Genomic DNA, 12,233 nt, shown 5'->3' with positions numbered 1-12,233 from the left:
AGAAGAGAGTGGGTGGGAGAAATGTGCATGAGTGTGTATGTGTGTGTGCTCGCTTTTGAAGGAAAAACATTTCCTGGTTAATTTTGTTGCTCTTACCCATCATCATCCACCAATCTATCAACTTCCTTTCTCTCTCTGTCATGGTGATTATGAGGATGATCATTTTTGTTTTCTGCTCTCTGCAGGGGAGCTGGAAAAGCAGCAGGGAGCCAAGACACACTCGGTAAAGAACAACGGCACACAGCTAGAGCTTCGTGGTAAACAGGGCTCCCCATCAGGTGTGTGTGTGTGTGTGTGCATACTGTTGCTTATTGAATCCCACTGGAGAGACACCAACTGCGCTGTTAATTTGTTTACCTGCTGCTGTTTTTATGAACTTGATCATATCTTCAAAAACTAGGCACTACCTGTAGCATTTAACATCAAGAACACTGTGTAATTTAAGATGTGTACAATGCTTGTAAAGACTGTAAATGCGCAAAAATCACCTTTAGCTAAGCCTCGCCTAGTTTCAGGTGTAGTTACTAGTCCTCCAAAGTCACATGAAATGGGGTATAGTCTTTCAAACAATGTCTTTCTCAAAGTAAACTAAACTGGGCTTCTCACTTCTACTTCTCTCTTTCACAGCTTACTAGTTGTTATGAAACTGTCTCATTTTAAAAAGAGAACCAGGTGAAAGGGTCTTAGAGCTACACTTAATGAATACAAGCTCAATAAATGAGAATTCAAATTAGATTTTTTTGTGTAACAGGGCTTTTTCTCCCCCCCTTGATCGTGAAAGAATGAAATATTCATAGTACTCACAATACTTTCTACACCATATTATGAATTACACTCAATGGCCTCTTCATTAGATATATCTGATCAACACCTTGCTAGCACAATTATCTAATCAGCCAATCACATGGCAGCAACTCAACTCAATGGTCAAGATGACCTGGTGAAGTTCAAACCAAACATTAAAATGGTGAAGGAATGTGATTTAGGGGACTCTGAAGGTGTTATGGTGATTAGTACTAAACGGCCTGGCCTTTTACAAACTGTTGATCTGCTGGGATTTTCCCATACAACCAGTTCTCTGGATTAAAATACCTTGTTGATGCCAGAGTTCAGCAGAGAAAGTCCAGAATAAGGAGGAATATATCTGATTGTACAACATGTCAAACCTTGAAGTAAATGGGCTACAGAAGCCAAAGACCCCAACATTCAATGGTAGGGTCCCAGCCACGTCAAAGAGGTCAAACCACCTCAAACTGGTTTCTTTAACATTTGCACTCTATGGGCTCTACATTCACCAGAGATCAAAAAATAGGTCGCTTTTGCGATGAAAATCTCATCATGCATGTGCAGCCAACAAATCTGCAACAACTGTGTGATGCTATTATGTCAATATGGACCAAAGTTTCCAGCCCCTGCTGAATCTGTGCCACTGAGTATTTAGGCAGCTCTGCAGGCAAAAAAGAATCAAAATTGGAACTTAGCAAGGTGTATCTAATAAAGTGGCTAGTGAGTGTATCTGTCAAGGTTGTTGCCACTTGTCACGGTTTGGTGCTGTGGCGGACAGGATGAGGACCCAAATAGAAGGGTGAACTTAAAGAAGCAGCTGTATTGCACTGTGCAGACACTCGAAAGATAAACTCAGGACAAATTAAACTAAACCAGGAACTAAGAACTGAAACACTGGAAAACTAGGAACAATGAACTCAGAGCAATGGAAACCGGAAACACAAAGAAACCCGCACAGCAGATGGCGTGGTACAACACGGCAACAAGCGGAAGACTGAGGACTAAAATACACAGGCGGGATGACGAGAGGATGGGGAACAGGTGGAAATACAGCTGGGACTAATCAGACATAATAAGACAGAGGGAAAGCAAAACTCAAAACACTGAACACAGGACACAAGGCTATCAAAGTAAAACGGGAAACAAGAGATATCCACGAAGACACAGACTTGACACTGACTGAGGAGACACAGGGAACAAGGAACACAGAGCACAGAAACAGAAAACAAGAGACTAGAATGAAACTAATGAAATCAAAGCCTTTTAATAACACAAAAACACTGGGTAACTGACCCAGGTACGACTATGCTGTTACTAGATCCAGCAGTAGATCCTAAAAAGTAGCCTAAAACCATGTAAAAGTTTTGCATTCATTTTTAAGTAATTTTAAAAATAAACTTTTATTTGTCATGAACACATAAGGTTGTATAACCAAAATCTTCTTATCGTCTATTCATGCTTCTCCCAAAATGCTGATGCTAAAGACATATGATAATAAACACTGTTTTATTGGGCACTCTTCTGAATGAGGTTACAAGGTGGCTTCTGGACAGCAGTTCAGTATGTGAGGCTCTGTGAGTGTGTTTGAATCATAGGTACACAGAAGGGAGAGAGGGACAGCCTGTGTTCTATAGCCATCCCAATAACTGCAAGCCATAGGATATTTCACATCTTTGAGTTCAAATTCAATAACTGCAACACCAAAACACAGGAGACATTATCTCTGGAAGTTCCTTACACTCATTCTGAACTGGAGCACTTGTTTCCTTCCTTCCTTAGCATTCTTGTACTATGCTGCATCCAAGCTTGAAGATAGACACATTTGTTCCATTAGTAAAGTTTTAAAGTTGCATGAATGCAGTTGTGAGTGTGATGGTATTTCTAGGTGAATGATTTTCATTACTGTTATCTTGTGTTTATGTCATTTGTCCTCATAAGAGAGCTTGACATCAGTAGCATTTTCTTAATGTGTGAGGCTAACTAATTGCATGCATGGCATTATGATAAAGACACAGGAGAGCAGACTGTTTCATTTTAACACAGTGATGACTTGGAGGGTTAGCATTACTTGTAACAGGTTAAATTTATACTTTGTTAACATTTTTCCTATCTTGCAAGAGAGGATAAGTGATAGTTTTGGCTTTTTGTGGAGGGTAGCTTCCCCAACTCAAATAAAAAGAGGTCAGTTACATGAATAAATTCTGATGTGGCAGCATCACGGACTATAACTACAATTGATGTAAAGTTAATGGTGTTTATAGACTACCTCTACAGTAGCAAACATCCTTAAACTATGCTGTTTATGCCATTCCTTGAGATTTCAAGAGCCTGCCATGAAAAGTCACTGATGCTAAGCTCTGATTGTACATTTGCTTTTTAGAGAGGGGTTTACTGAATTTTCACTTGCTTCTAGAAGTTCTTCCACATAATAATTGATTGCTTGCTTGCTTCAAGCAAGTCTAAAATTCCTTATCTTTATCTTGGAAAAAAAGAGTGATTTTGCCACCACCTTTGTCCCTTTTTCCCTTCTGTTTTCCCCCCTGCAGGACACCAGGAGATAGATGACAGAAGTGGACACAATGCAGTAGAGGTAAGTGCCTAATAATAGGCTTATGTCCCAAACAACAGGTAAGTGAGTGCAGTGAGAGTCTTTGCAGTGGCAGTATCGAGGTAGGACAAGATAAACTCAGGAGTATCTTTAGGATTAGAAGCGTCAAGCAAGTGTGGGTGAAGAGTGCGTGAGAGAACGAGTGCTGCTGGGTAATGTGCAGCGGGCATGTGAGGTAACCCAATCAAACAAAATATTAGATAAAAGGACTCCTTTGTCGTGTAAAAATTAAATATGATGGCTCGGGAGAATTAATACACTCACAGCGGTCAGAGCAGGTTGTCCTCACGCTGAAAACGCATCAGGCTTAAATATTATCTGGAAGCCAAAAAAAAGAAATAGGTTGTAATTAGTTTCGCAAGCTCAGGCAGAAATTGTGACTCCTTTGGGGCCTTTCAAGAAAACGAAGAAAAAAAAAGGCTGGGGAAAGCTGAGGACATGTGTGAAATGCATTTACTGTGTGTGTACCCGCATGCAGCATTGAGACCTTAATTAACACAGCAGCATGCAGGCGGATAATTTTAACGCTCATTTGACCTGGAATGGTCGCCTCCCCACCCTTTTGCCAGACCTCTGGGGGGAGGGGGACCTCTCGTGTGAACATTTTGTGCAAGAAACACAGGAAATGGAACTACACAGTATGTGTATCCTTGAAGCATCAGGTGACCTTTATTAGCCTCTGTTTTTTGTGGCTCTGGAGTTTAGGCTTGGATTGAAAAGCCAAATACACGGGGTCAATTTGACATTCAGTGGCTGTTTAATTCCACACAGCCACTGGTATATGTTACACTGTATGTCTTTTGCTCAGGTGCTGGCTCAAGCAAATATAATTCATAAGTTCTATCAGATGCTTCATAGTCATAATAATGAACTATTATCGGCTTTAATTTGAAAACATGTGCAGTCACATCATTGGCGTTATAGATTCCAGAGTGCTTTTATACAAAAGCCATTCAACAAACTAGCAAGAAAAAATTAGAGTGCAAATCAAATTATAAGACTAAGATTTTAGCTGTAGTAAATTTGGACATACTCCAATCCCAACAATGTATTTTTTTCATCATTTCTTTGCACAGGGTTGGCTTCAGGTCATTCTCGTTCCATTTCTTTTTTCATTTGTGTGCCTCAGGTCAGTTCTACCTCGGGTCAATCTTCATGGTTGTCTGAACTACCTTCACCAGCCATCTTGCTCTCTGCCATCCAGCCTACAGTAGCCTAAATGTCAGCGGCTGGTGGGGAGCCACTAGCTGTCCAAACACATTTATCTCAAAAACCAGGAGGGTCCACTCCAAAAAAGCCTCTTTATACTAGAGGCAGAAATCTAAGGATACCAAATCCTGCGGCAAGCTTTTAATCTTAGATTTGATAAGGTGATGAGATTCTAACGTTACTATCTGCCTCAGAGCAGTGACAACAAGCCGACTGTGTTGTTACAAAATGGCCGTTAGTTGTTTTTAAAATCCTGTTGTTGTCAGGGCCTTTAAGATTTCGAGAAAAAGTTTATTCAGTGCTGTGCACAGGTCTTGAGCCACCCTTTATTTCTTCATATTTTGCAAGGAACATGGCAAATAGGTGTGAAGATTTATTTAAACATGTGCAAAAATAAACGGAAACCTAACATATAAGTCAAAAAGTTTGTGTCTAACGTGCTTGAAAGTCAATATTTTAGATGAACACATTTATTCTTCAACACAGCCTGAACTCTCTTAGGTAAGCTTTGTTGTCATTTCTTTAAGTAGTCTTCGGGAATAGTTCTCCAGGCTTCTTGAAGGATATTCAGAACTCTTCTTTGGATTTTGACTGGCTTTTGTTCTATTTTCTGTCAAGATGATCCCCCACTGCTTCAGTAATGTTGAGGTCTGACAGGACCTATGTCTGATAGTGTTCCATTGAGTGCTTTTATATGCAAGTCTTTGTATGATGCATAGAGCGAGAAGCAGGGTATACCCTGAACAGATTACCAGTCTGACGCAGGGCTACTGATGCTGATCTGAGCCAAAAGTTTTGGATTTGTTACTCTATAAGACTTTTTTTCCACCTCTTATTGCTTTTGCGCCAAGCTGCTGGACTTGTTGAGTGTAGAAGAACCAGATGTAAAAATCCAAATCTCTAATTACACCTGCTGCAAAATAATGGCTTTAGAGCCCAAAGACAAACTTGTGCTTAGTACAGATACATGCGAAGGCATCCTTTTGGGCTTAAACTAATGAGCTTTTTGTGATTCTTGACTAATTTGGACCATCTGTTAAACAAATCTATTTTTTACTGAGAAAAAAAACTTTTGAAAGGCACAAGAAAGTCATTTAAATCCTTCACTCTTTATCTGAAGTGATTTAGAGCTCACTGATACTGTATGGTAAGTCATCAAGAAGAAGTGACTCTTGGCACATTCAAAAGGAGAAAATGTTAATTGAGTTCTTTCGTACAAGAGTCACACCGACTGCTTTAAAAGAAGGGACGAACACTACTGTAAGACCTTTCTAACCTTAAGATACTTCAACTTCAAAGACTATTATATTCACACAGCCGGCATTCTGAAGAGGTTTGGTGGTAAAATGTTTTCTGATCGACACATTAAAACTGGAAGCATATGTAGATAGTTGTGCTGTGGTTAAGAAGCTCAAAATACATGTAAAAAGTCCCAAACTCTTAATATACACTATTATACACTTCCATGTAGGAGACTATGTACTGTGATAAAAGTCTTGAGTTATACTTTATTTCTTTATATTTTGCAGAAACCTAACTCCACCACATAACTCAAGGAATGAATCAGTGTTGTGTCTGCATATAACAAACAATTCTGCAAAGAAACTATTTTAAATGGTATCTTTAGGCACTTTGTCAAAGCATAATTTGTTCTTTGTTCTTTAGCTGAATCCATGAAAAATTCAAATCATATCATATGCCTTTTATCCCCTGGAGAGCAATAAAAGAAAGTTTTGCAGTGATTCCCAAAGTATTTTTTGCCAAAAACGTGGGATATACCATAGCGTGTCCAGAAAAAATATTTGAGAAAAAGGACCTGACAGAATTGTGCAACTGTTAGACAGAAAGCACATGTGTAGAAAAAGGTGCTGGTGTGAATGAGGCAAGTTCTACAAAGCAGCGCCAGTCCAGTTACTATGTAGCTAGGTTAGGAGACAGACATAACAGTGACTTTCTGCATGTGAAATATGCTGGAGGTTCTGTAATTTGTCTGGGGCTGCATTTCAGCTAGTGGTGTTGGGGATCTCCAGATTTTGATTCAGCATGCAATACCTTCTGAAATGTGTCTCATTGGCATACAGGTTCATTTTCATATATAGCTTCAGTATGACAGTCATCCCAAACACAGCCAATGCATTTAAAGCATATCTGATTGAAAAATCACATGATGGAACTCTTAGTCATGGATTGGTCTCCCCACTGCCTGAACCTTAACATTGTTGAAGCAGTGTGGGATCATCTTGACACAGAACAAAACAAAAGGGAGCCAACATCCAAATAAGAGCTTTCAATGTCCTTTAAGACCCCTAGAGAACTATCACTGAAGACTCGTCTAGCAGTCCACCCGACTTCCACGCTCAAATGTTAGATTTATATAAATACACCATCGGGGTACTTTTTGCATTAATTATCTCCACCGTACACAGTGTGCATTTCAGATTGTGCTCAGTTCCTTGAATTTCTTGCCATATGTTTTCGGAGATACACATTTCTGAAACTCTGAGACGTTATACAATTCTGTAAGTAGGCTGCATAAAAAAAGATAGTAAAGGAAGAGAGATAAAGGGGGAAAAAGCTGAGGGAAACTGCCTATAGAAATCAGAGTGCTGAAACAAATGGGACATCTGGAGGTTTGCATTCTAATTGATTGTTGCCTGTGGACGTCTGTGGTTGTCACTCTGCTCACTTCCTCTCCTCCTCTTCTTCCACCTCTCCCTCTTCTTCGTATGACCTTGGTCTATGTTCTGCTTACCTCGACCCACAAGTCTCCTCGTGTTCACTGTCACCGTAGTGCCACACAGTGGTTTGGAAGGGAGACACGGGGGCCCTCAGTGTCCCCTTTGGAACCACCGGGACCGTCCTCTAGCATCGTTCTTATCCCCATTCCCCACCACTATTACCAATGACGCCAGTCACACACACTGGTGTTCCCAGCATCCAGCACTGTTCCCAGTACCTGTGGGGGTGGAGGGAGGGGAGAATATTGTAGTCACAGAATTTTACACCTCCACCGATCCTTAACACCTAAGCCCCCACGCATGCCCCGTGTGTGTGTGTGTGTGTGTGTGTGCTGTGCGTTCACTCCCCCCACAAAAAAAGAAAAAGAGGGCTTGACGGATTGTAGAGGAGGAACCAGTTTTATAACATTTGATGCTGTTCTCTTGGCTGTTTTCTAAACTAGGTGTCAATTCACAACAGGCTTCAGACGTACCAGCTCAGCAGCAGCATGGCTCGGAGCCCCGAGAGCGCGGCCCTTCTTAATCACCGGGGAGAGGTGCTTTTCCAGCAGGGGCCCCAGGGGGTAACCCAAGGGCCTGCGCCTCCACCACAGCACCTGCAGCTGCAGTCAGCGGCAAGCACTCCCGCCCATCATCTCCCCCTCCAGCAGCACCACCAGCCCTGTGTCAGCATGGCTGACCTGCGGCCCGAGGCGCTCATCCAGTGTCAGCAAATTGTCAAGGTCATCATGCTCGACAACAGCAGCCATGGACGCATGGAGGCCTTCCTCAGCCAAACGCCCACACACCACCACTACCAGCATCACCATCACCACAGCCACCATCAGCTTAGTCACTCCGCCATGTCCACCCCTGTCCGCTCGCCAAACGGTTCACACGGCAGCGACGGCCACCAGCCCCCACTGCCTCCCCCGCCTCCACCTTACAACCACCCGCACCAGTACATACCCCCAGACCCCCGCCTCAGTCTACACCGGACCCCAAGTGGCTCTCGGAGCATGGTGTAAATAAATGAATTCAAATTTTTCTCCCTGAAAGACAGACACATACTTCCACATAAACCCTATCACTTCTCTTCCTATCTAACAGTACATATTGTACATATATACATACAGATGAAGCTATAATGAAAAAAATAAAAATCCCACTTATATGCATAAATTTAAGGAAAAAAAGATTTAAAAAAAATAAGGTTTTAAAAGAGATAAGAAGAAATATAGTGCGTATATAAAGTTTTACTTGATTCCACATGTATTTTGAAATATTATGTAGTTTTAACAAATTTCTATAACTTTTTGTCAGTTTTAACTCTAGAGAAAACTCACTGCTATTCACTTCATGGATGGATTCCTTCCAGTTCCAGTATTTATCAGCAACAACAGAAACACACGAATCCCTCAAATCTTTTGAATTTTTCTTGTAATGGATGGAAAGACATCAAGGATCTTCTGCTTCTGTTCGCTTTATCATCCCAAGCCTCATGCCTACTGTGCTGTATGTGCACACGTGCGCATAGCTGACACTTAACTGAAACTCTGTGCCAAAATACATATGCCTCCACTAAACACTGACTTCTTTGCACTTGACTAAATGCTAGGGCTAGAAGAAGAAAAAAACACACTACTCCTTTGCTTTGAGAAAATAGTCATTTCAGGCTTCTTGTTCAAGGAGCAAAAAAAAGAAAAAAAAAAGAATAGCAAAACTGATATTTCATAAAAAGTTATCTACCCATTTGCGCTGTTGCTTATTTATTTATGTGATGGAGGGCCTTCTCTCTTCTCCACTCCCCCGGATTTAAAAAAAAGAAAAAAAAGAAGCAAAAATGACATTCTCCCGATAAGCTGTCTTTGTCATCCTCTCCTCCGTTGTGTTGTGGCTCTCTATCTTCAGAAAACATTCTCACCCAATTGTTGCTCTCCATATATCATTCTACAGTGAAGGATGACAAGAACCAAAGGCGACCAATCATATAGATTGCTGCCGAGCCAAAAAAGTTAACCCAGGATGCTTCTGTTGATTGATGCTCGTCTCTTACTCTTCATGTCTAACATTATTAAGGCTTTCCAGGAATTCTTGCCCCTTTTGTCAGCTGATGGAGGGAAGGTTTTGTCTTGTTTTTCAACATTTTGAAAATGTCTCATCGTCTGAAATGGCTCTAAAGCTACAGTGGGTTCAGATGTAAAAAAAAACTGAAAAAAAACAACACAATGTGCTGTCATCGGTTATCAAATGTGTCGTCGCTATATGTTTTTTTTGTTCCAAGAACTCACCCGAGAATTTCTGTTAGGACGCTACACTTTTTAAATGTCGAGATGTGTGTTTATTTTAATTTGCCATTGTGCCATCATTGTGTGTTTTCCGTTGGTGGATAAATGTCGGGCAGAGTCCACCCACAAAACATCCAGACGCTGTCTCTTTACGTCGGTACGACTGCCAGCTTTTGTTCCAGATCCTTGTGACTGTTTTCTCTGCCGTGCTAACCTTTCATTTTGACATTTTCAAAAAGGCAAAAACTACATGGAGCTTATACTGCAAAAGCTGGCATTAGTGGCATTGTTTGTGCTGCTGGCTATCCTGCTTTAAATAAGAATGGAAGGGAGGGGAGAGAGAAAAAAGAATGCATTATCTGATCTCTTTCTATTTCACCTCAGCTTAGATTGTAAATACCACATTCAAAGAGTCAGAAAGGACAAGCAAGCTACCTTTAGCCTCTTCAAATTGCTATTGCCCTGTCAAGCATCCGTCATTCTGAAATAGGTCAGCGACCGCCATAGCCTGAATGCGTTCATCTTTTATACATAACCCCCACCAGGTACTGTGAAATGGATGTTCAGTTAACTCTGTTCTCATCTGACCTCCATCTGTGTGATTTGTTGATTTATAATCACAGAGCCAATGTGGGGAGGTCTCTATCTCATCTGTCTGTCCTGTTCCACTTAGGATGTCACCCTGTGAAAAGACAGCGGTTGGACAAAAAACACAAACAAACAAACAAACAAAAAGCTTTCTGTTGTTGTGGTTGGCAGAGATGAGTGTGTGTGACCTACTCACAGTAGCATCCTAGCTTTCCTGTAAACAAATCCGTCCTCGCTCCTGTTTATCCCCGTAATTGCTTTTGTTATTATTTCATAACACAATGAGAGGAATTACAGCTTTCAAAATGAATCAAGAGCTGTGATGATTCATTTAACACATTTACTGGCTACATTGTAGAAATGAACTTTTGAAGGTTATGTAATAAAATTTAGAAACTATTCTACTATTATGAATTTTACCTTGATTGATGATGATTGTACGGTTGCTGATTTATTTGTTTGAATCAGCTTTCAGAAATTACATGATTGATTTTTTTCTTCTTCTCATGCATGTCAGTTCCAAAGCTTATTGAACCCTTACTCCCAAAATCTGGAATTTGTGTATGAAAGACTTTGCTGTGGGAGGTCAATTTTTTTTTTGTCATGATGAAAATGAAAATTTTTGTGGTGGAATTTAAAAAACAGACATGGATTTTTATTCTTTTTTTTTTTTTTTGTTACGATGACAAACACCCCTTCAAATACAAATACGAATGGCTTCTTTGGGCAAATATGTTTTTGTGCCTCGAGGCAAATCAAATGCCTCTTTCATGGCCATTTTTGCTTGTTTTGTCTTATTTCTATGTATGTTATGACCCTTTCTTTATGGTTGCACATTTTAGTCGAAAGATATGCTGCGTGTGCAAGAAACATAAATATGAGGCGCACTGAAAATGACAGATTTACATTTGCAGGGAAACTAATGTAGCATTTGGGGAGTGTAGCAGATGATATGGAAGTGCAGTAGTGGGTACCTTTCATGAAGAAACTCACAAAAGGGCTCTGCCATACCAGTACATTGCTTCATGAATGACATGTGAATCTTGTCTGGCTTTTCACCACTGTGTTTGCTCATACTAGTAAAAGAAATACAAATAGAGGAAATATTTATGGATAGACAGGTGGAAACTGAGTGCAACATGAACCATCATCTCCCTCAGTTGGCTTTAAAGACCCTCCCTGTCTTTGCGGTATATTAACATGCAATTAAAGATGATTTAAGTCTATACATCACAATGGTTTGCTTTGTTATTGGATTCAGTGGCAAGATCAGTATACTCTGAATTGCCGGGAAAATGCTTATTTTGAAATGTTACACATCACTCAACACAGCATTTTACCTTCACACACTATAAACCCGCACACATAGTTTTCCTCCTACTTTGAGTTTTATGACAAGTAATACAATAGCTAAAGAATACATGGAACAATGAATCATAACACTACTTTTATGTGAGGTGTTTGCTTCTAGTAGTAAATCCACATACTGTAAGTTTGACTTCAGTTTTATGTCACCATGTGGAACTTATCTTTATTAGTGAGTCTTATTGTTTTCAGTAACAAGCAGGTGTTTTCTCTGAAAAAGTAAACTACCTGCCAAGGAAGAGATAGTGAGTAGAACAGTGGTTGATATCACAGTGTGAAAACAGCAGCAAAATAGCAAGATATGTACATTGATTATGGGGGAGAGCAAAAAAGAGCCAACAGGAGTCAGCTGGTTTGTCAAACTTGCAACTACGCTCAACATGAGTGGGAGTGGGTAAGAATACCTCATTGTTTTTATACACCGAGAGACAGCAAAAGAAGACATTTTTATCATTATAAATTATTCTGTTTTTGTCACAAAAATTTTGATCTGAGTATATCTGTTGCAAATTTACAAACCGCGTGGACTAGCATGTCCATGCATGGAAATACAGAAAATAAAGCAATGCTGTACTTTAAGTAACACCAGAAATCATGACTGGTGCCAGTGCTGGAGGTATTGCATCGTAGCACCTTCCTTAGTGTCACAGTGTAAAGAACTTTCAGGAATTG

General features: G+C 40.3%; 1 protein-coding gene across 2 annotated transcripts in view; it reads left to right on the top strand.

Moving 5' to 3' along the window:
* The window catches only part of iqsec3a (IQ motif and Sec7 domain ArfGEF 3a), a 120,389-nt gene extending 108,967 nt beyond the window's left edge, over window positions 1–11,422 (top strand). Inside the window, exons 12-14 of one of the 2 annotated variants that reach the window (XM_026147347.2) lie at window positions 186–278; window positions 3,333–3,376; window positions 7,802–11,422. In XM_026147347.2, the coding sequence (XP_026003132.2) occupies window positions 186–278; window positions 3,333–3,376; window positions 7,802–7,864 (200 nt within the window). In that variant the 3' untranslated portion in view covers window positions 7,865–11,422. Of the gene's footprint in view, window positions 1–185; window positions 279–3,332; window positions 3,377–7,784 lie in introns of both variants that reach the window. The other variant, XM_026147346.2, reaches the window with a different exon arrangement.
* Window positions 11,423–12,233: the final 811 nt, after the last annotated feature.

This window comes from Astatotilapia calliptera, chromosome 17 (genome assembly GCF_964374335.1).
Source record: "Astatotilapia calliptera chromosome 17, fAstCal68.1, whole genome shotgun sequence".
In the NCBI taxonomy this organism is placed as follows: Eukaryota; Metazoa; Chordata; class Actinopteri; order Cichliformes; family Cichlidae; genus Astatotilapia; species Astatotilapia calliptera.
This window is presented reverse-complemented; position numbering and strand designations above follow the sequence as displayed.